This window comes from Diadema antillarum, unplaced genomic scaffold (assembly GCF_040938485.1).
Source record: "Diadema antillarum isolate AM-2024a unplaced genomic scaffold, OU_Dant_1.0 seq00001680_RagTag, whole genome shotgun sequence".
In the NCBI taxonomy this organism is placed as follows: Eukaryota; Metazoa; Echinodermata; class Echinoidea; order Diadematoida; family Diadematidae; genus Diadema; species Diadema antillarum.
The window spans coordinates 7,415-31,804 of NW_027272375.1; the positions used below are offsets into that span (position 1 = coordinate 7,415).

Sequence of the window (24,390 nt, forward strand, 5' to 3'; positions counted from 1 at the left end):
AGATACTTGTTCTTGTCATCCCAGCTGTGAAATAGAGATTTGTCCCTAGATAGAAAATTGTTTTGTTATACCACAGACTGCATTATTCATGTGTGCTGATTACATAGATTCTGTTTCTTCTTGCCTGTAAGTCTGCTATTCCTTTACATGAGATATTGTTTAAAGTATGGATTTGCAGGATTAATACCCTATTTTCAAGAGAAAATTTCAACTAAGAGCAGTTTGCATGTTTGGACTTGTAAAGGAACACACCTGTGAGAACAACTCCAACTTGTCAGCACGTTTCTCCTGTTTCCATACCAGGATATCAGAGATATTCTTGGGAGACACTCTTCTGGGCGAAGTATTATGTATGAACTGGAGACAGAGGACAAACCATCAACTGCTGTCAGACAGTCTCTGGTCAGAATTCTGGTTGATCATCTTGTCAAGAACTATGGCTGGTAGTAAGTCACAAGCTGCATGGCTCTTTATGATTTCTTATGGAGTTGTTTCAAGTATTTGGTAACCTGAAATTTGTTAGTGAGAAAACAAAAATTACAAGATTAAAGTAATGGAATGCAGAAATTGATGAGCTTAAAGTTTGGTGTCACAATGAATTAGTGATGAACATGGTTAACCAGCAAAGAGAGATGACTGATTTGCACAACCCTACATTCCTATCTAAAGATAAGACAGTTTATAGACTCTTGAAATTTACAAAGGATTTAGATTTTCAACAGTGCCTAAAATAATCTAAAGGATCCCTATTAGTGTCATGTTTTTTCTGCACATGGATTGTCTGGCATGGAGTTACATGTATGTAGCTGGCCGGCAATAGTGTTTGTCCTAACAAACAAACTGTTCTTTACTCCCCCTTGGCCAGTTGAGCATTGTTGGGGTGAAATTGCTCCTGTTCAGAAAGGAGAATATCCATGGCATTTGTAAGGATCCAGAATTTCAAACAAAGAAATAAAAAGTTTATACATGTATAGGGGTGAAAACAAGTTCAAATATTCTTTCTCTTTTTGTATGCATACTAGTTGAATGTAGCATGATAGCACTGAAGTTTGCACACCATTGACATTTCAACTTTCACTACATGTGCTTCTTGTAATGTTGTATGTCATGCTTCTCTTCCTTCCAGTCCTGCCAGTGATGTGAAGTCAGCTCTTGCCAAGGCTTTGGTCACACAGTTTCCCAGCCTCAGGGATCACAGTGCAGAAGGCTATGTAAGTTATTTTATAAAATACATAGCTACATGTAGCGGATTTCAAGCATGGTGATTGGTCAAATCGCGTCACGTGGCATTCAACTTTTTTCGTGCACTGCATGGGCATGCAGATGTCGCGCAAAAAAAGTGATATACCACGCTCGTGAAGTTGCGTTGAGTTTGTGTATTCATCTAACGTAGTAATCGAACGCTTGTGGTGCTACATGCATCCCATCATATTAAAAGAATCGCAGTGTGAGGCAGCCTTTAGACTGCCGTTACCTGGCGTTATTGCGTTGCTGAAATTTGTCTATCATTCATTGTGTATAATGCTGTTTCTATTTTTTTTTGGGGGGGAGAGTATTCATCAAAAATCACTATTTTATAAAAGAAATAGCGCACTTCAGGGAATCATTTTAGACTTAAATTTGAAGAGCAATTTCAGCTGGTTAAAAACATCTTCAATGATATCCCGTATACTTCTATGTAAGAAAACTGCCACACAAAAGTTAGTTTGTGTAGCAGTGGTGTAAAAATGCATTGCAAATACCATTGCGATACCAGGAAAATTATTCCCTGCACTTGTTCCGTTGTGCAACAATGTGAGTGCAGTGGACACTCAGTTTCTTCAGATGGTGCGCACTGCGTACTAGCCTAGCGGCTTGTATGCAGAGGCGGCACCAATCTTAAGAAACCTCACGTGCACTGCACTTACACTATCGCACTCCATGCTGTGCGTTATTTCTATAATATACCTCATATTAACTCTATTCCTCCTGCAATTCTCGGAGAGCCTTTAATGCCCTAAAGCGTGATTCTTTTTGCAGGTTGATGGAGAACGGACAGGTTGGTAATCCACTTGTGCTAAAACAGTCAAGCGGTACATGTTTACAGCCCCTTTCCACGGTCAACTACATGTGCCATCCAACAATGGAAATATCGATCAGTTGTGAGGTGTGAATAGAGTGTGCGCTGATGAGCTCAAAAACTTGTTTGTTCTACTCAAAGCAGGTACCTGAATAGGATCAGCAGAAGCAAATTTCTGTTGAGCTCAGTTCTAATTCCTGTATACATCTTCATGTGAGTTTTACGTCAAAATAAGAGTGCACTACATCAGAAAAAAAGGCAAATAATCCTGAGATAAATTCATTTTCATACAGAAATAAAACTGATACTGACAGAAGAAACTCTAATCTTTTTATCAAGCCATTTTCCTGGGCAGCATAACACAAATAAACATGAAACTAGGCCGTGAATGAAGGCACTCTAGTCTACCCATTTTAGGATGGGTTAAGATTCCTGGCACTGATTGTTCAAAAGTTTATCATGTGACATCATGGTGCAGTTCTGCCTATCATTGTCTCAGGGTTTTGACTTTATGTCACTTGTCACTTGACCTATTACTGAGGTTGAATGATAGAAAGCCAAAACCCTCTGATAGAAAGTTGATAGTATATAACCCCACCCCGCAACTTTTTCACACAATGTACAGATAGACCTTTGTATGCAGTGTTTGCAGCCTACACAAATTCACTTTTGATTTTCAAAGGACGTTGCATGTACTAGTCTATCAGGTACATTGCACGCGTCATACATTCGCGCAGCGCACAGGAATATTTCAACATGTTGAGTGCTAATGAAACTCTTGAGATTCAAAGAATACAGAGAATTTGGAGCAGTTTCTTGAGAAAACAGATAGAAAAAATACAAAGAGACAGATCAAGTATGTGGTCTCTATCTTTTAGGATTACTGCTCAATATGCAATAATGGGGAGCAACGAGGAGATGGATAATCTTCTGTTGAGATTTTATGCAGAAGCTTGCAATGAGGCAGATGAGTTGTACTAAAAGAAAACGATGCAAGTGATTCTATATAGCCTGCTAGTTTACTTGTACTAGACCAGGTCTAGAAGCTAGTCCTTGGGGTATAGCTAGTTATGCCTAGTCTAAAACAATGAGGTGTATTAAACAAATATCAGCTGCTCTATATGCTTTTGGTGGTGGAAATTATCACTCCCTCGGTGCTTTTCATACGGGGCCCTTCTATTGCCCCTCGGCGAAGGCCTTGGGTTGAGAGAAGGGTGGGTATGAAGAGCACCTTGGAGTGATGATTTCCGCCACCATCCTCATGAGCAGACAATACTTGTATGCTAACATGTCAGACATTCATATACATTCACATCCTTCTGCACACCTTCACAAGGAATCTGGCCCATGAATTGTGAGCAGGTTTGAAATGAAAATTCATTTTACCACTGAATATGTAATGGGGAAGATCTGACAGGAGATGTATAATGATTATTTTTAAAGCTGCAACCTTGTGATGTGTGATGGAAGGTAAAGTTATGAGAATACAGATATCAGCCACTTGTAATAACCCATAAGATATACTGAGACCCAAGATTTCGATTTAGCTTACACATAGTGAATGGGAAAAATGTTCAATGCTTTAGCACTATGTTTGCACACATGGTGTATATTGATGACCATGTTATACATATTTAATACAGGGCTGTGAAATCATTGTGACTTTGCTTTGTTTTGGTCTCCCCTGCGAAGCAAAAGCAAGACATAGGCATCACTTTTTATTCATTGGCAGCAGCATCTTCAACAATTTGGTGTACTTTCCACGGCTGTGTGTTTTGACCATCAAACTCACACCATTTGAATAAGGGTGAAGTGCTACACGGTGAATTTAACCTGATGCCATTTAAGCACTGTGCCCTCAGTTATATGGTGTACTACCAATAGATTTACACAAAATTGAGCTTTGACCAGTAAACACATATCACAGGTGCTGACTTAAAGATGCTGATCAAGTTCGAATATTGGTGAAGTCTGACACGGTCAAAGATCAATTGATCAATAAAATTATCCTGATAAACACTGTACATGTGGTATTTTGGTGTACTTTCAATATCTGTCCACATCTTTGAGCCATAACCACTGAAGTTACACCACAGGTATATCACCTAAAGATGCCAGTCAAGTTTGAATATCGGTGAATTCTGACAAGGTTAAAGTTTGAAATGTTCATGAAATTTCTGTGATTTGAGCACCATATATTGTGTGCTGTTCATAATTTCCCACTGCTATGACCAAAAAATTCCCACCACAGGTATCCTACGTTACCTAAAAATGCTGGTCAAGGTTGAATATTGCTTAACCCGTTCCATACGGGAACCTGGTGGCCTGTGTATTAAGTCTATGGGAATTTCAGAATTCAGTACGGAACGGGTTAAGTTGGACAAGGTCAAAAGGTCACTAGTGGAACGTACTTTGAAAAACGCTGTAGTCACAAATGGGGATATGTGGGTGAGACATCGCTTGCTGTTTGCCTCATTTCTGTATATGGCATTGAGAGTGTTTGATGTCTACTCCACTGAGAAGCCATGATTCTTGCTGTATGGAAAATGGTATGGATGAAAAATCATATGTGTATCAATTCAAGACTTGTTGTCTTTGTTCTTAACCTTTCCTTTTTGGTGCCACAGACATTTGACATTTTGTAAAGTGCTTTGGGATTTCTATGCCAGTTCTTGGTATTGCCAATGCATATAAAACTTCTGTGCATGCTGCAGAGCCCTGTGGGTTTTCTCAGGAGCATTGTGATTTCCAACTGGTTTGCACATGTCTCAGTTCCCATGTGATTTAATGTACTTTGTCTGCTTTTCTTTCATTGCTTCTTTTTTATTTGGTTAGAATTAAGCTTTAAAAAAAAAAAAGAGTTTAAAACTCCTAAAGTTTACCGATTTGCAATCACTAGAGTCATGGTTCACTCCTTCAAGGCTCCAATGTGTTGGTCACATAGTGGAAAGCAAAGAAATCTTCAACGAAGAATACCGGTACCCCTTGATAATGACAGAACGTGGCATGAGTGCTATCCCATAATGCATCTAAGGCGGTGTTCGACGCAGGACACCCAGGTGTTGGCGATACTGAGAATTGGCAGTCAAAGCACTCAAAAGATTCAAAGAGAGGAGCTTGAAGCGGTACTACAGTAGTAGGCATTGCATGTTAAATAAGTTTAGTATGTTTGGTATATGACGCAAATCTCTTGTTTGAAGATGCTACACCCCCGTAAATAATGCCAGTGTATATCTTGGCAATCAATGACTTAAAAACCAAAGATATAAAACACCTGTTTCCCTGGCCTAATCTAAGCATCAGTCATCGCCACAGAGCCACAGGGGGGGGGGGCATCGAGAGAGGAGGAGATTGTTTTGGTTTTGGCATGGGCTTTGTAGCTCCATGGTGCGTGTGTGTACGTGTGCATTACACATTGTCAGCACCGGCAAACTGGCAATGCTCTCCTTCTTTTTCCTGTATTTTCGTTATTTATGGGTCAATTTTTTTCGTTCGAAATGTAAAATGGATGACCATAGAATTTCTTAATAGAATATGAAATTGAAAACTTTAGAAAGGATAGAGAAAATTGAGTTTACTTTGAATGGTCTGCCACAGGCAGATATCCTTATCATGCTCTTACGTAATACGACAGCTGCTGGAGTCATCAAACCCTGGCTTGGCCTCCAGGTTTGTCACGCCTGAGCAGAAAGTTGATTTGCAATGGACAAATACTTCGACTCCCAACTCCCAAACGAAAAATCTTTAACGAGGTATAGCACCCCATCAGCTTTGTGGAAGTGGGGTCTCGCCTCAAACGAGGGATTGACGGCATGTATGGAAGGTATTTTGTAGGGAGTACAAATAGTGGTCTAGTTAAGTAAATTGTGTAAGTCTACCTTCAGTAGAAACACATGGGATTTGTGAGGATGTCAAGTTATTGAGAGGTGCATCAAACCCTGTGTCTTTTAAACAGGAATCATTTTACACACGGAGCAAATCAAGCGCTGAGGCTCGGATAAACTACACGGCGTCTGGTTCAATTGAAAGTCGCCTGCGGAACTGGCGTAGCAAGCACCACACTGAGATAAGAGCCCACAGAAGTGATTTGAAGGCAATACCTACAAAGAAGGGAAAATATGAGGGCAGCATGACAGTCAGTGGGGCTAGGGGTGACTACGAAGTCTGTGTGGCTAAACGGATGGAACTGAGAGAAATGGCCGTTAATCCAGGTAAGTAGTCAGCTGACCTTTGTTTAGAGTGTAGAGTGTAGATTGTCAAAGGATGCCTGCTGACAGAAGAGACCATTAATACTGGGGGGCATTTCACGAAGCGTTCTGTCATACGTTTTTTTTTCTTACAATCTGTTACTAGCTACTGCACGGCTAGTGGAACAGAGGGTTCTGGGGAGCTCCCCCCCCCCCCCCCCACACACACACTTTTTTTTATGCCTCCGCCACGAAGTGGTGCCAGAGGCATTATGTTTTCGGGTTGTCCGTCCGTCTGTACGTACATCCGTATGTCCGTCCGCATTCATTTATGCGATAACTTGAGTAATATTGACTGGAATTTTACCAAACTTGATCCAAGTATAAAGTATGATGGGGCAATAATTTGAATAGATTTTGGGTGAAATCGACCCAAGGTCAAGGTCAAATCATGAAATTGTATCTGTTTATGCGATAACTCAAGACTGGATCATGTAAATTTCACCAAACTTTGTCCGAGGATAATGTACGGTGGGACAATTACTTGATTGATTTTTGAGTGAAATCGGACGAAGGTCAAAGGTCAAAGATCAAGGTCAGATCCTAAAATTTATATGTTTATGTGATAACTCAAAACTGGATGGAGCAGCTTTCCCCAAACTTTGTCCAAGGATGATGTATGATGGGGCAATTAGTTGAGGAAATTTAAGTGACATTGGCAAGAGGTCAAAGGTCAAAAAGTCAAGGTCAAATGCTATTCTGTAAAATGTTGTTAATTCCCCCATATCCATGCCATGCCGAAAGGTATTTTCTTGAAACTTAGTGTAGACATGTACTACTGCATAAAGATTCTCCAGACAGAGTTTCATGTCATAAGGTCAAAGGTCAAAAGGTTAAAGGTTAGGTGAAAATGTTACAATTTCACTTTTCTCGCAAATGGTTCAATGTATCTTCTTGGAACGTGGTACTATCTAGGGAATATAGGGGTCGTGGGTCAATAGTCAGAGGGTCAAAGGTCAAGGTCAACTCTATATTTTACTATTTCCCTCATATACTAGTATACATATGCAGTGCTTGCATTATTATTTTTAAAATTCAATATACAGTATGTACATGTATTACGTAATAGAGATTCTCTTGGAAATTTCCTACCAGAAGGTCAAAGGTCACAGGTTAAGGGTCAAAGCAAGGTTTTAATACAAAAAAAACCCTTTTTTGCACTGTTAAATTACACTCTTTCTTCATACCTTTAAAATTACTAAATGCATAAACTTATAAAAGGGTCTGTCAGAAGTTAAGTAAAAATCCTCAATTCCCCAAATATATGTACCTGAACTCTTTCATAGACAATTATAGCAAACCTTGTTCAAGGAAAGTGAACATTCAAGATATTTCTAACAAACCTGTCATTTCAATATTTTGCCACTTATGTGAAACTGTCATCACACATTTTGAAGACATTGTCCTATATGCCTATTGGGAGAATCATGCATTATGGCGGGGGTATCAGTCGCCATAGCGACATTTCTAGTTTGATAATACATAGGAATACATAAGGTCTAACCACTTGCCCCCCCCCCCCCCCATCCGTACGTCCGTCTGCTTTCGTTTACTTGAGTAATATTGACTGGGATTTTACCAAACTTGGTCCAAGTATAATGTATGATGGGGTAATCACTTGATTAGATTTTGGGTGAGATTTCCGGTTCCAGTTTTATGCCGTGTCCATTCATATTGGCAACGTCTAGCACAAACACGGAAAGTCCTCTGGAGGATTAACTACACGCAGCCACAACAGCGGCTGCACATCTATTCTTTCGCAGACGTTGTTATTTTTCAGCGGTGGGTGTACGTTTCCTTCATGAATATCTTTATTATACCCCCGCCAAACGAAGTTTGAAGGGGGTATGTAGGAATCGGCGGACGGTCGGGCGGTCGGGCGGGCGGTCGGGCGGTCGGTCCGTTGCAAATCTTGCGTCGCGAACTACTTCCTCAGTTTTCAACCGATTCCCATAAAACTTGGCACAGATGTGTGCCTTGGGTTGTAGATGTGCAAGACGTATTTTTTGACAGTACCCAAAAGTACGTTGCCATGGTAACGGCATATTATCGGCAAAAATGGGTACAAATCTTGCGTCGCGAACTCCTCCCACAGTTTTGATCAATTTTAATGAAATTAGGTACAGATGTTCATCTGAATATGTTAATGTGCAAGACACATATTTCCGCAGTGGCGAAAAGTGCGTTGCCATGGTAACGGCATGTTATTGGTAAAATATAGGGCAAAATGCTTCATGGCAAAACTGCTTCATCAGTGTTCTTCCAATTCTCATGGAATTCATATTGAATGTTTGTCTTAGGATATAGGTCAGCATGACACATTTCTTGACAGTGACAAAAAGTATGTTGCCATGGTAACAGCTCACATATTATGAGCCAAAATGATGGAAAATTTTGTGTTGCGAACTACTTCCTCAGTTTTTGCCCAATTTCCATGAAACTTGGTACAGATGTGTGCCTTTGGTTGTAGATGTGCAAGACGCATTTTTCGACAGTACCCGAAAGTACGTTGCCATGGTAACGGCATATTAATGGCTGAAGATCAAGGAAAGATCTTGCGGATTTAACTACTTCCTCAGTTTTTTTACCAAAGCTTATGAAATGTTGTTTTGACCAAAGCTTATGAAATGTTGTTTGGCGGGGGTATAACCAGTCGCTGTAGCGACATTTCTAGTTAATCGTGGAAAACTAAAATGTAAGGAATCACCGTAATCTATGATAATCATTCAATAATCGCTATGCGATTTTTTTGTTTAATTACGTCTAAAACTCACTGAAATCCGTGGCTAAAGTCAGGTCTGTAAACGTCCGTATTGCTTCACTCCTCATCTGCGTGTTATTTAAATGGCATTCACTCTCGTATACTACAACGTAGGTAGTCGGGGCGGAAGTGATGAGCTATAGTCGGAGTGACCCATAAAAAGGTCAAATCATTGCCGGCGCAGCACGCGCGGATACGAGTGCTGTAGCTTTACGTACATAACACATAAAACGTAGGGGCGCACGGGCGTATGTAAAACGCAACCACTTCCGGTTGCGCACGCGTGGTAGATTGTTGATTTTGTGAAGCTCTCGAAGGAAAAGATGCCACCGCACAATCTACTCCAAAAAAATTCAACAGGTCTGGATACCAACAAAACGCCGAATTCAACTCAACCATCAAGAAAATACGCCGTAGGTAAGTGGTAAAGATTATCTTACTCTTAAAATCAAACAAAATAAAAGGCATTTTATGTGATTTTGCCGTCAATAGTGACGGTCGTTTACAACATTTGAACACTAACACATGTCAGACCGCTGTGCTTCGCACGGTGGTCTGGTCAGGCTACTGGAGGATGTGCCATGTTTGTGCTAGACGGTCTAGCACAAACTTCACGCCGTGTTCATCCACTGTTCGTGATGTGTTCACGCCGAGTCGAGCTTTCATATTGACAGTGGTCTGGGATAAACATGGCACTTCCTCCGGAGGACGTGCCGTGTTTTCGGCCAATTTGAAAGGGGTACTAGATGTGTTCATGCTGTTCGGCCATGATCAGCATATTCCATGGCATTTCACACCCTCCCTGAGTTATTCCTTACATTCCTAGGAGTGTCCTAGGAATGATTCCTAGGACACTCCTAGGAATGTTTGCAGTCAGTCCCTGGACAAGTCAATGAGTAGCACTCTTTTTTTCCATGCATGCTGAAATGACAGAATTTGCTTCCACAGCCCTATCTAGTCTGGTCAGGGTTCTAGTGGATGTCAGCCCTCAGTTCCCGTACACTTACCAAGTACAGTGTGCTAACAGTGTGGAAGACCAGCTTAAAGTAGCTGAATATAGGCTATCCAGCCATCTTCTCAGGTAGAAAATTAACAAACAAAGAAACAACTCCTTTGCTACAAATTTGCGTTAGCATGTTTATAGTGTCTATGCAATTTTTACCTCCGCCGAGGGAGGAGGTTATGTTTTCGTTACCATTGGTTTGTGTGTTTGTTAGTTACTGTAAAAGTGGATATTTTCGCGTGACTAATTTTTTGCGTTTGGCCGGATCAGAAGAGTTTCGCGTGTTTTTAATTCAGCGGAATCCAGACATCATGCACAAGAACTTATGGCAAGCACAAATATTTGCATGCTTTTATTTTCGCGCTAGTTTCTGGTTGCGCGAAATGCGCGAAAATTTCCACTTTTACAGTAGTTTGTCCGTTTGCAAAATAACTCAAAGAGTTGTGCACGGATTTGGATGAAACTTGCAGGAAAGGTTGAGAATAACACAAGTTATAAGTGATTACATTTTGGTAGTGATCAGGAAATTTTTGTGGATTTTATGAAGGATTTTTGGTATTTTGCCAGGTAGGGTCAATGAACTTGGGAGTTCAAGCTGCACATTTTTAGAGGTTTGCATGCACTCACTGAAGTGCTTGCTCTAGTTTCTGCTGGGGAGAGGCGCGCCGTGCATCTGAGGGTTTATGACGTAATATATGTATAAATATTGGTGGAGGTCTGCGCTCTCAGAGTGTTTTTCTATTTTTTTTTTCCACACAAAATCCCATTAACTTTTCTGAACATGCAGTGACAAAATTATCTGACTTTTGAATAATGCTGGTCAAAATTTTGGTAATAAAGTATTAGAGCTGCCCTAACAAAAAAAAAGTTACAAATTGTACTTGTAAAAATGATGTTTCATCAAATGTATTCTTTTTGTTGAACGGTCATGAAGTAAAATCATATTTTAACTTAAATTTGACATCCCCAGAAACAGAAATGGAGCTGTCTTCAGAGGAGTTAGAGGCCAAGGTTCAGTGGCTACAGGAGCACACAGAGCCGCGGGAGACGGTGCATGCCTTGATGCGGGCTACAGCTGGCAGCAGACTCCGCTGGAGGACCAGGAATCCTTCAGCTCCCATTACAGAGCTACTGGACCGGTACCCTCGGCTGCTGGACTCCCAGGGCATTGTGAGTCGGTGTTGTCATCTCGGTCCTCACATACCTGGGGTGTTGGGAAATCAGTTTTAAATGACAAGTTTTCACAAGAGTGGCAGGCTGTAGTACAAAGCTAGGCATGTCAGACCCAGCAAGTTGGTAATGAGCTGTGATACAGACTCATTTTGGTGTTCATGATAGTTACATGTCTTTCTGTGTCCTCTCAATGTAGAACATTCCTGTGGTAATCAGCTGTTGATAAAGTGACATAACCTGAAGGATGAAAACCAGCTTTTGGATGAATGCAAGAGACCACTGAAGTCATATAGCTTTTTGCATAGACATTAAACTATATGAGTAAATACAGTCAAACTCGCATACCTCGACGTCGGATAAGCCGAATATCACTTACCTCGGGGGCAAAATGAAAGTCCTGATTGTTCCTATGGAGTTTCCGTGTATCAAAATTCGCGTAGCTTGAAAAAGATGACTCGAAGTTCGGTTACCTCGAAGGGAAATCTAATGTCTCGATCTTAATTAACTTCTTGTTTTTCCCAGCATGTTGCTCGAATCGAAATTGCAAACATCACTCAGCATCTCCGATTAAGAGCGCGCGTGGACAGCGAAGACATGTCACAAATCTTTTCACACTCGATTGTATATATTCTGAGACCAGAACAATCATGCGCCCAATTAAGAAATGCCCGGTACACACCTGACAAGAAAAATCCCCAACACCTACCTACACACATACACGGTATGCACATAGCACCCGTGCCAATGGAGTGCTTACGATAGCACTACGCTCTGCCCCATCATACGTTCTGATTTTTGATCGTGATAGTCATACCGTGCGCGTAGATTTCTTAACCGTCGTGGCGCACCTGCTTACGTGTTGACAATTGTATCTTTGGCATTAATCACGCTCCACTGTCAAAACATCAATCTTACTGCTGTCCACTTCCGAAAGTGAAATGAATCATCTGACAATTATGTTATCGCATGGAGCCGAATGTTACTGTTTTCCATTTTTGAACGTCAAGGCAGACATCAGACATTAACCTTTACCATCAAACGTAGCTAAATGTTACTAATATTCATTTCAAAATGTAATAGCAAATATCCAATATTTTTTAGCATTGTATAGGGCAGAATGTTACTGCTATTCACTTCCAAACATGCCAAAGGTAAAAGCAATCATTCGACATGTATTTTAGCATCTTCCGGAGCTGAATGTTATTGACATTTACTTTCCAACGTATAAAAGCACACATCCAGCATTTATTTTATCATTGTACGTGAGTTGAATATGATTGTTATTCATTTCAGAACATCAAATCAAACATTCGACATTTATCTTAGCATCTTCTGGAGCTAGATATTACCCGGTATTGAAATTAACTTTCGAACGTAAAAGCAAACATCCAGCATTTATTTTATCAACGTAAGGAGTTGAATATTATTGTTACTCATTTCCGAACGTCAAAGCAAACATCAAACATTAATTTTACCATTAACGCAGCTGAATGTTTCTGTTATTCATTTTGAAATTTAAAAGCAAACATCAGACAGTTATTTTAGCATCGTATGGAGCAGAATATTACTGCTATTCACTTCCAAACATAAAAGCGATCATCTGACATCTATTTTAGCATCTTCCGGAGCCGAATGTTATTGCTATTTCCTTTCGAAAGTATAAGGAAACATCCGACATTTATTTAACCATCGTACGGAGTTGAATGTTATTGTTTTTCATTTCCGAACATCAAAGCAAATATTCAACATTTATTTCCGCGTCTTCCGGAGCTGAATGTTATTCTTATTCATTTCCGAACGCAAAATCAAATATCTGACATTAGTTTTAGCACCATACGGAGCTGAGTCTTATCGTTATTCATTTCCAAAAGTATGAGCAAACATCCGACATTTATTTTAGTATCATACCAAGTCGAATATTACCGTTATTTATTTCCACAATTAAAAGCAAACATCTGACATTTATTTCAGCATCTTATGGAGCCGATTGTTACCGCTGTTCATTTTCAAAAGTAAACTCAAACATCCGACTTTTTTTTTTGTGGCGCAATCGGGCCACCAAAATCATTATTTCTGAAATTTTGATTTCAATTCCGATTTTCATTCAATTCCAATTGACAAGCATGCAAACAATAAGTAGGCACTATAACAGATACCATGTTGAACATCGATAAACGTTGAACAACGATAAACGTGGGATAAGTCAAAGAAAATTCGACGTACGTGTACCACGAAGTTCGCGTACGTCGAACCATTTTCTTCAGTCCCGATGAATTTGAGGTATCCGAGGTTGACTGTATGAAAAATATATCACACTGAAGGAAAAATCAGCTAAGAAAATGGAATTCCTCAAAATTTGAACTTTAGACCTCCAGATTTGATGGAACAGTGCTCTTACTGACTGAGCTACAGAAAGTTAAAGTGCAAAGTTCGTCTCTGAAATCCATAGTTTTTCTTGCTTGGGGGGGGGGGGGGGGCGCTACTTCAAACCTACACAAACCAGAAGGGTAGAAATCAACTTTGATATACACGAGGGATCACAAAAGTGATGCAACTTTTTGTATAAAAAATAAGCTCTTAATTATGAGAAGGCAATTCCAACACTTGAAGGAAGACTTTCCCTTAATGATTTTGAGTTACTTGATGATTTGCAGTCTCTGTGTTATTGTGAAAAATGCAATTTCAATAGATAAGTGAATGAAGATCTGATGTGCTGATAAATTAGTTACATAAAGTACCTCAAATTATTATGATCTATGTATAATTTAATGTCTTTATCTTTTCTGGCAATTTTATCAGTTCATGTTTGTTCTTACATCCTAAAGTTTAGCCATTTCCTGGAAATGTGAACTGCATTTTTTTTTCCTTATTGATTTTTTTAACTGCTTTCTGAGCCATTCTTATATGGCCATCTTCTTTTATGTTTAATTTAACTGTCTACCCCTGCTTTTGATGAAATAGAAACTCTACAATTCATCAAGATACTCCTTTGATGAAATGGAAATTCATTTGAGACAACGCAGTCAAAGTGTGGCTTGGCATTTTTACAAATTGTTGTTTCAGTGGCCAGCAAAATGAATCTGAGGTAGGAGGTTCGCAGTTTTCAAAAAATTGTGCCACCTACTGTATACGTTGTTTTTTTTTTTGTGTGTGCAGATATCTTTGTGACTGAGGAGGTCATAGACATTTTCGCAAGACGGTTTCGCGAAGTGACACCGATGCTAACATACAGTAAATGCACTATTACCATAGTGCGTGGAGACATTTTTGTCTGTTGTTATATAAATTTGCGATCCAACTGTGATTTGCAAAATTCACAAAAATTAAACTCTTACAAAATTAACAGCTTATACAGTATTACTAGTTTTTATCGTTAGCCAGAGTGCCTGAAATGAAAGAAGCTGATACTATGATTTGAATGAGCTGTAGCCAGAGTGCCTGAAATGAAAGAAGCTGATACTATGATTTGAATGAGCTGTAGCTGTGAGACTGACAGTCCATGTTATTACCTCTTCCTCAGATTAATCAAGATTTCAGACTGCTGTTTCCCAGCCATGCAGACACACTAGCTTCAACCTGGACTGACACTCTAGTGGACATCATTCTCCAGTATGCTGACATGCTTCACCGAACTCTGTCAGATAGACTGGGCATCAATCAGTCTGTAACATCCCTAGCTGATCCAGGTAAAAGACATTTTTATGCCTCCGCCACGAAGTGGTGCCGGAGGCATTATGTTTTCGGGTTGTCCGTCCGTCCGTCCGTCTGTCGTAGTGTCCGTCCGTCCGTCCGTCCGTCCGTCCTTCCGTCTGTCCTTCCGTCCGTAATGAATTTTGTGGACAGCGTAACTAAAAAACCTTTTGAGGTATCCTAATGAAACTTGGCATGTATGTGTATTAGGGGGTGAAGTTGTGCCTATCAACTTTTTGGTGCACATGCTCAAGGTCAAAGGTCAAAAGGTCAAGGTCAAATACGTAAAATTTCACTATTTCCACCATATCTATGCAATGCCTGAAGATATTTTCTTGAAACTTAGTGTATACATGTATTACCCAATTAAGATTCTGTGGTGAAAGTTTAGGGTCATGAGGTCAAAGGTCAAAGGTCAAAAGGTCAAGTAAAAATATTAAAACTTCACTTTTTTCTCCATATCTTGGAAATTGTTCAAGGCATCTTCATGGAACATAGTATATATACATGTACTGACTGGCAGTGATTATCCAGAGAATTTAGGGTTCATGGGTCAAAGGTCAGGGGTCAAAGGTTAAGGGCAACACTTCAAAATTTTACTATTTCCCTCATATTTATGCAATGCCAGCAGGATTATTATTGGGTTTTTTTACACTTGGTGTATGCTTGTATAACCTAATAGAGATTCTCTGGAAGCTTTTTTTTTTCTTTTTTTGGGGTTTGCCTCAAAGGTCAAAAGGTCAAAGATCAAGGGAAAGTGCTGAGCTAACTTTCCTCCATATCTCAGAAGTGGCTCAAGTTATCTTGAAACTTGCTACATATTTATGCATGTTGTGCCTGACAGTGATTATCCTATGAATTTTAGGGTCAAAGGCTAGATGAAATTGGTAACAATGAACTTTTCAATACAGAAATTGCACTTTTTCTTCATACCTTGAAAATTTCTCAATGCATAAACTTATGAATGGGTCAAAGTCAAGTTAAAGTCCTTAAATCCCCAAATACATGCTCTCCTATTCATCCAATTAAACCTAGGTCAAGGAAGGTGAACATTCAAAACATTTGTGACAAACTTGTCATTTTAATATTTTGCCAATTTTGTGAAAATGCAATCACACATTGTCTACATGTACTATAGATCTATTAGGAGAATCATGCATTATGGCGGAGGCATACCAGTCGCCTTAGCGACATTTCTAGTTTTCTCCTGCATTGTAGTGCATTGTGTTAGTCTTTTGACAGGTTATAAAGAGACCTCTCGTTGGAGTGTAAATATAATGTGACTGTACATCACAAAACCTGTAAAAAAGATGCATGGCCTGATTTTACGTGAGCACTCAAAAAAGATCAACCAAGTCAATCTTGAGTTTTTGTTATTTTCTGAAAGAGCAATTCTTCTTATCCTAAAGTTTATGATCATTAATCAATTGAGATATTGTGTTTTTTAGCAGTGTTTCCAGAATACTTTTTTTCCCCCCTAAGACTAGTGTGCTTTGGTATGCCTAAAGGCCACCGCACACTACACGACCAGACTGGTCTTAAAGTCTTAAGCCAAGCTGGGTCTTGAGACCAGTCGTACGACCGGACACCGCACACTATACGACCCGACTGTAAAGTGCGCGCAGTGCACACTACTGCGTGTGCTTGCATTTTACTGCATTGTGAATGGCTGAAAGCCTACGACCAGTCGTAGAAATTCAACATGTCAAATCTCTACGACTGGCGCTAAGACCCAGTCGTACGACTAGAAAATGGCAATACTGTGACGTCACACTTCTAGTCTTAAGGTCTTAAGACCGGTGAATCAGGGCAAAATCGTGTAGTGTGTGGCGGGCTTTAGAGGCACCCTTTCATTTCTCAAAAACCCTTTACACACTCTTCACTTTTCAATGCTAGAAATGTTTGAGAACATAATGTTACTGCTTCGAAAGTATTCGAACATAATGTTACTGCTTCGAAAGTATTACTGATGGATAGTGTGTGCTAGTATAGCATGCTTTAATGATTTAATCTTTATCTGTTTATCCCTTCGTTGTTGTTAGGGAGTTGTACATCCTCTTATTGTTTGTTTGTTGTTTTGTCCAATTCATTGTGCAGAAGACTGCTTGATTAGATTGAACACTTGAACAGGTCCTAAACTTTAGAGTCTTTTTTTTGTTTTTTGTTTTTGTTGTTGTACACACTTATCCAGAATGTACTGCAGGGTCACAAGTGTACTATTCAGATTCTTAATCAAATCATTTGTCAAAATTTGTGGTGATGCAGAAGTTTTAGAGATGGCACAAAGGTTTTTGCATTGATCTTGTGGTCAAGTTGTAAATTAATTTCAATTTTATGGAAATGATTGAAATATGGAAGTAAAGAATATAGAAGAATGGATGGTCTACTGAAACCTGTAATACAGTACTCTCCGCATAATCGGGCATGCTTGAGCAGAGCGTTTCTTACCTGATTAACAGAAGAATTAACATGTCTCATTCACAATTCATGACGCAAATCTCTCGTTTGAAGAGGCTACACCCCCGTAAATAATGCCAGTGTATATCTTGGCAATCAATGACTTAAAATCAAAGATATAAAACACCTGTTTCTTGACCCTGGCCTAATCTACGCATCAGTCATCGCCACAGCACCACAGGGGGGGCCCCGCAAGAGGAGGAGATTGTTTTGGTTTTGGCATGGGCTATGTAGCTCCATGGTGCGTGTGTGTGTGTACGTGTGTGTGTGTGTGAGTGTAGACATTCAGCGTATGCAGACAGAGCATGCCTGTACTGCAGTGACCGGAACTATTGTCATTCCATTTTGTCTCTCCCCCATCTCTCCCCCCCCCCCCCCTCTCTCTCTCCCTCTCTCCCTCCCTCTCTCTCTCTCTCTCTCTCTCCCTCTCTCTCTCTTTCTCAATGATCCAGTCAGCAGGCTGATTGTAACCAGGGAGGTAGTCTCACCTCCCCGTTGTAACTCACTGCCAAATAGCACATTGTCAGCACCGGCAAACTGGCGATGCTCTCCTTCTTATTCCTGTATTTTCGTTATTTACGGGTCAATTTTTTTCGTTCGAAATGTAAAATGGATGACCATAGAATTTCTCAATAGAATATAGAATTGAAAACTTTAGCAAGGATAGAGAAAATTGAGTTCACTTTGAATGGTCTGCCACAGGCAGATATCCTTATCATGCTCTTACGTAATACGACAGCTGCTGGAGTCATCAAACCCTGGCTTGGCCTCCAGGTTTGTCACGCCGAGCAGAAAGTTTATTTGCAATGGACAAATACTTCGACTCCCAACTCCCAAACGAAAAGTCTTGAAAGCGGTATAGAACCCCACTTTGGGGACCCCCAGTTTGGGACTCGCCTCAAACGAGGGATTGACGGCATGTGACACACACAATGTGTTTGTATATTGTACACTGCACCAAACACCTACACTGTGTGCTTAAAACGTGTGCTTGCTCGGCACATTATATACATACCTATACTTGCCTAGTCACGAGCAACAATTTACACTCTTTTGATTGACAAATATGTCTTCAGAAAACTTTGTCGTTTGACGATGGACTCCTCGCTAACACGTAGACGTTTTCCGAAATAAATACATACTGGTACATGTGTTTTCATGTTTAATCACTCCCCAAATGATCGGTCTTCTTTGCAAATTACGCAAAGAATACATTAGCAGTGGAAATTTTTGACATTCATGATTTCTTCAAGTGTTATATCTGCGATAAAATGTGGGTAGAAATTAGATTAGAAGAAATTTTTACCCATTTATGCGGAGAGGCAACGTGATTATCAGGTAATTTTAATGTGCATTGGAACTGATTTTGACATTACTACCCAATTAAACAGAGTACCCGTTTAAGCGACACCCGATTACGCGGAGAGTACTGTAGCTCAATCTGTACATAATTTCATGTTTCCAAGCTTACACAAGAAATGAAAAGGATAAATCTGTCACAACACCAAAACCAAAATCAGCCAAGTACACTTTAAGTGCTAATCAAAGCATACTGGAAATGCAACCTTAATGACTTTTAATGTTATTATTATTATTATTATTATTATTATTATTATTATTATTATTATTATTATGTTTTTTTTTTCTTTACTAATTCAGGGTCACAAGTTGTAATCCCACCCTCCATTTAGTGACAGTTTTCACTCACCCTAATGTACACACTTAAAATGAAGAGTAGGGGTACTATGTCTTGTATAATGATTGTATGATGATAAATCAGAGGGTTGGTAGCAGGATGAAACCTTTGGTGATGAGCCTACCACCAAAGGCACTACTATCAGTGATCATAAAGACACATACCACAGAGATGCTTCACGAGGAACAAGATCTTACAACTTGATGACTGAATCCACATGTTATTTGTTTAATATTTCTTCTTTTTTCTCTTAATTTTTTTGTGTTTTAGAGGAGCGTAGTAACATTGCCTTCCAAGTCTTGCCCTACATCCTTCCAACAAACCAGAACATCAGAAGTGCTAGTCAGAGGGCATCCTTCTTCATTGATATCCGACCGGTAATTTCTTTTATTCTTCTCTCTCTGTTAAACTCTGAACCAGTCGTGAACCCACAATTTAAATCTGCTCTAAATCCATGCAACACTGATGTGAATCTATATACCATTTTCACAAAAGAGAAGGTATGTGGTAATATTGAAGCATATTTTGTTAACCCGTTCAGGATGAGTCCTGAGTATACTCAGGAAGTGTCTATTGGAAATGCATGTTGTAGCAAAATTAGCCCATCCTCAACGGGTTTAAAGCAGTGCATAAGTAGAATGTAGACAGTGTTGAGCAGAAGGCTTCCACTGGTAAGGGGGATACTTCTCTCCCCCCCCCCCAAAAAAAAAAAACAAACAAACAAACAAACAAACAAAAAACCACATAAAGCAACTCCGGCTATAATAAGTCCTTGGAACTGGCAGTTTTCTTTCGTTGTAGCACACTTTTGTTTTTCCAAACAAATAAAGTGTATAGAGATAATCTAACAGTTACATGATAATTTCGGCCCCTGAATTTCACTTCAGTGTATCAATATTTTGTTGTATTTGCTATATCAGCAGTGCGCTGTACTGCCTAAGGTGACTGGAAAAACAAAGACAGTAGCAGAGATGTTACTCACAATGACAGTGGAGAATAAAGAACTCCTCTTTCCCAACAAATAGACAGACGTACACATGAAAGGAAGAAATGAATCTTATAGTTTTCATGATGTTTGATAATACATTCCAACATCATCATTGGCGTGTCTAATGAAATGTCTCTCATCCTATGTAAGTTTAAATTAGGCTCAGCTGAGTCAGTACAGCACACTAAAGACATAAATAGTTTTTTTGCCTAGTAAGACATAAATTATGCAAGATGTTTTGGTCCTAAAGACATGTGGAGGAAGTTAGCCAACTCACCAAAGATCATATTTTTTGGCATCTTTTGGCCAGCCAGCATTCTTTTTCTTGAGTACCGCGTACTGAAGTTTGCAGCAATCTCAACCATTAAACGATTGACTTAACAAAAGTACATACAACTGATGCAATCTAACATTACTCATGGCAGCCGCTCTGAACTAAAATTCTGGTTTGTGCAATCTCTACTACCTACAGGATGGAACGGATCCTCAGCATTACCTGAATGACATTGAGACCAGTGAGTTCCCCTTCCTTCTCCTCATTGGCTCTCGGCTAGCCCCTACTGAGATCTATGTTGTCTTCCAGGACAATGCTATGATTGAACGCAACATCATGGAAGCTGTTGATGAGTGCTTTAAACTCTTCCACATTCTTGGGATACCCTACCCCAAGCAGTGCATGGGAACTTGGGAGTTTATCCAGAAAATCTTGTTCGACCTACCCGACGTGGACGGCTGGGAATCACCTGTTGTAGAAAAACTTCATTCACACATACAACAGCAAATCTTTGAGAGGTGCACAGAAAACACTTGATGCAAAGATTTCCTCTTATTCACAAGATCTGTGTCTGATCCAGATTATTGCCAGTCACCAAATGTTCTGTTATGAATGGATGCTTACAGAATACTACATGACAACCTCATTGCTTTCAGTGTGAAACCCAAACAACCTGTGGAATGTAGTTAGTTAACCCGTTGAGGACGGTGTGATTTTGCTACAACACGCATTTCCCATAGACGCCTGCCCGAGTATACTCGGGACTCGTCCTCAACGGGTTAAGGGACTGAAATAGAAGCCTGATGTGTGTTTCACATGCTGTGAGGGAACAATAATGACATCCTGACTGGAAAGAGCTGTTATCCACTGAAACTCAACTCCCTCACCACAAATCCATGATTGGTTTAAAGAAAAGAAGTAAACTGATAATAGTCAATCTAGATCAAGCGCATTCATGCTTGTATTTGGCATTAAAATCTATTCAAAGAAACCCCAAAGAAAATTTTAGCCAATCATCTCCCGGTCTGGGCCTGCTATTGTTCATCTTTTTTTCTTTCTAGCCTCCTACCCCACCCACCACACACTGCACAGGTGGCAATGTACAGGTGAACAGATTCCTTCATGTTGTGCCAATAGGAACTTCTTTGTGGATGGCTCAGTGTTTTCTTTCTTCCTATTTGCCTTGACATCACTGATGTGTGGTTTGCTTGTATGACCTCATCACGAAGCTTAGTTGGAACAATGAGTTGTAGTGTGGCTGTTAATTGGCTGTTTGTCTTGTGTTTTGTAGAGCAAACCCTCAAAAATTCTCAGCTGTTTCCAGAACAGCGACAGGTTCCTGACTGCAGGGCTCTTATCATGCAATAGTCCGCGATCTAGTCTTTCCTTTGATGCTGTGAACCAGCCGATGACGATGCTGATGTGGGCGTTGGCCCGCTGCATTGTGACCAACTCTTCTTGGCTCATGTTGTTGAATATGACTTTGTGCTGCCCAAGAACAGTATCAATGTTTTCCATTGCAACTTCCTCATTAGCAGCTCCGTAGGGTGTAGCTCTCTGAAATGTACTTGGCACATTACAAAGTCCGAAAGGCATGGTCACATACTCCTAATGCCCAGTGCGAGTACTACAAGCGGTCTTTGCTTGATCTTTTCCTCAATTTCTGTCTGCCAATACCCAGATTGTAAGTCTATTGTCGAGAACATTTTTGCTCCTCCAAGACAGTCAAGTCATCTTTCTGAGTTCATCAGTCAGTTTACCATAACCTACTCACTTCCTGGTGGGTCCATCCCATTTCTTCACATACAAAAGGGGACTTGACCACTTACTTGTAGAATCATGGATTATACCTGCTTCCAACTGAGTCTTAATTATTTCTTCTTCCTTGCCTTCAAAAGCACACGGAGGATGATGGGGCCGTTATTTGATTGGCAAAGTGTCACCTGTGTCTAAAGCATGTTGAACAATTGATGTCCATCCATGATCTGCAGCATCTGTCAGCAAAGTGGCAGCGTCTTCTGTTTGGTACCCAAAAGTTTTAAGATGCTGAATATCAGCTGTGTATACTCAGAAATCATTTCTTTTGGTCCCAGCCGCTGAGTTTCAATCTGAGACACAAAAGCTGATGGAATCTGTCTAGCAGCAAACCTTCCCTCAAGAACGGCAATCAGCCGGTCAAAGTTGTTTACGACATCTGAAGTCAATTGCTGAAAGACAAAGTCTGCAGTGTTCCTGCAAAAGCATGTGAGTAGTCAGAAACTCTGCTCTCGTTCATCCCATCCAAAACTGCTAAAAAAAGATAAAACTTTTCCATGGTCGCCCGTGTCAATCGTAGTGCTCCCAAGGAGGGAGACTAACTGTAACGTGAGGGTGATGTGTAAGACTTTCCCCTTCATTTCTCTTCGACGTGTAATCTTTTGGGCCAGACGCCCAACTGGCCTGGTTGTCATGGATATGTCTATTTGCATACTTTAGCTCTCTTTCCAGGTGAAGAATTTCTTGCTTGAGCTCGCCTTTTCTCCATTCCGGCGCCATTCCTGATTTATGCATGTTGAAGTAGTATATCCCTCCGCTGCCACCACCGTAACGTCCTGAGCTGAACTTCAAGTATTAGAGTGTGAGTAGTACTGAGGATGGAGAGTTGGAGAAGAGAGGAACAGGCATTGTAAGATTCATAGTTCATTTTCCAGAATCAAACTCATTGTACAGCAGATGTCCTTTTTTGTGGGGATACTGCTCTGCTCTCAGCGTAACTGTTCTATCAGCAAATGGTCTAAAATACAAAAATAGTCTGAATCGTCCGAGTCTCCTGCATGGAAGAATGTCAGCTTGTCGGCCTGCTTTCCCCTCTTCAATCTGCTGAAATGACCATAAACACTTGTATTTATACTACACTAGAAGACCACAGGCTAACCTTCCAGCTTATCTCAAACAGCTGTGAAGTGTCAATCACTTTGTGTGGTCAGGGAGTTGCCTCTGCATTACGTAAACAAGTGTGTCTCGGCTCCTGCCAAGGTCACTCTGTCTGACTGAGCTGAGATAATAAGAGTCCATGGTTTATATTGGTCTCTACCGAGGCCGCAGTCTCACAAGAAGGACAGAGACGAGGTCAGAGGTGAGGTCGATAGCAAGGATAGAGCGAATACAGAAGCAAGGACAGAAGGAAAGTTACATAACATGAGCAAGGCCAGGACGAGTTTTTTTGCTTTTGAAGCAGCAGTTACAAAAGAGAGAACACATCAATTTTGCTTAGACTGCAGTTCACAGCAGTCTACATTCATAACAATATGTCCCGTCGTGTTTTCACAGTATAATGGTTGAACATGTGTTTTGGTTCTATTCAGTGAGATTTAGCACTGAAAAGGCACGAAAACATTACAAAAATGTAAGCCGGTTAACATCCTGATAACATCTGGAGAATCCGGATAATTGAGGTCCTACTGTACTTCTATGTCATACTAATGAAGAATCCTTATGTGAAACTTATTTCACCCAGGTAGTAATCTAAATCTTGGCAAATATTTTGCCCCTTTGCCCATTACTGATCTTCTATAAATATTGTCCAAATCTACCCAACTTTTTGCACATGAAGTGTACAGTGTAATAACAAATGGAACAAATCAAGCAGTGCTGGTAGAGAATTAATCACCTTGGCAAATAATCACCAAATCCTGTCATTAGAGGCTCTGGCTCAGATGAACTACAGTACTGCTTTTGCCTTGTATCCATTGTATATCATATGTTGTCTATCAGGGCCACATTTCACAATAAAAGTGGATTTGATAGTAACTTGCTGGAGTGGCAATTGTGATGGTACATATAATAACAAGAATCCAGCTTCCTGATTGGCTGTTGCTATGGGAAGTCTTCAGTCCAGCAAGAGTTGCTATCCTAACATCTTTTGTGAAATGCTAAAAGAATCATGCACAGGGGGCATGGATGCTATTAAAATTGTTCATATGATACAAATTGCCCCATGGGTGCCCAGTCGCAGAGTTTCCAAGGCCAAAACGGTGTATGGTGTTAGTTACATGTTGTGGAT

At 40.2% G+C, this 24,390-nt stretch overlaps 1 protein-coding gene across 1 annotated transcript; it reads left to right on the forward strand.

Annotated features, from left to right (window-relative positions):
* Positions 1-270: 270 nt before the first annotated feature.
* On the forward strand, positions 271-20,885 carry LOC139711655 (uncharacterized). Its single transcript, XM_071623517.1, has 7 exons — positions 271-446; positions 1,127-1,211; positions 6,015-6,270; positions 11,041-11,240; positions 14,764-14,929; positions 19,357-19,463; positions 20,547-20,885. The coding sequence occupies exons 1-7, from the start codon at positions 349-351 to the stop codon at positions 20,883-20,885; spliced, it is 1,251 nt and encodes a 416-aa protein (XP_071479618.1). The 5' UTR covers positions 271-348.
* The last annotated feature ends 3,505 nt before the right edge of the window (positions 20,886-24,390 follow it).

What these genes read in the sequence shown, in the direction of transcription:
- LOC139711655 (XM_071623517.1), top strand. Translation starts at nt 349, where the DNA reads ATGTATGAACTGGAGACAGAGGACAAACCATCAACTGCTGTCAGACAG. An exon ending in GTCAAGAACTATGGCTGGTA is followed by an intron (nt 447 to 1,126) that starts GTAAGTCACAAG and finishes TCTTCCTTCCAG; the next exon opens with TCCTGCCAGTGATGTGAAGT. An exon ending in AGAAATGGCCGTTAATCCAG is followed by an intron (nt 6,271 to 11,040) that starts GTAAGTAGTCAG and finishes TGACATCCCCAG; the next exon opens with AAACAGAAATGGAGCTGTCT.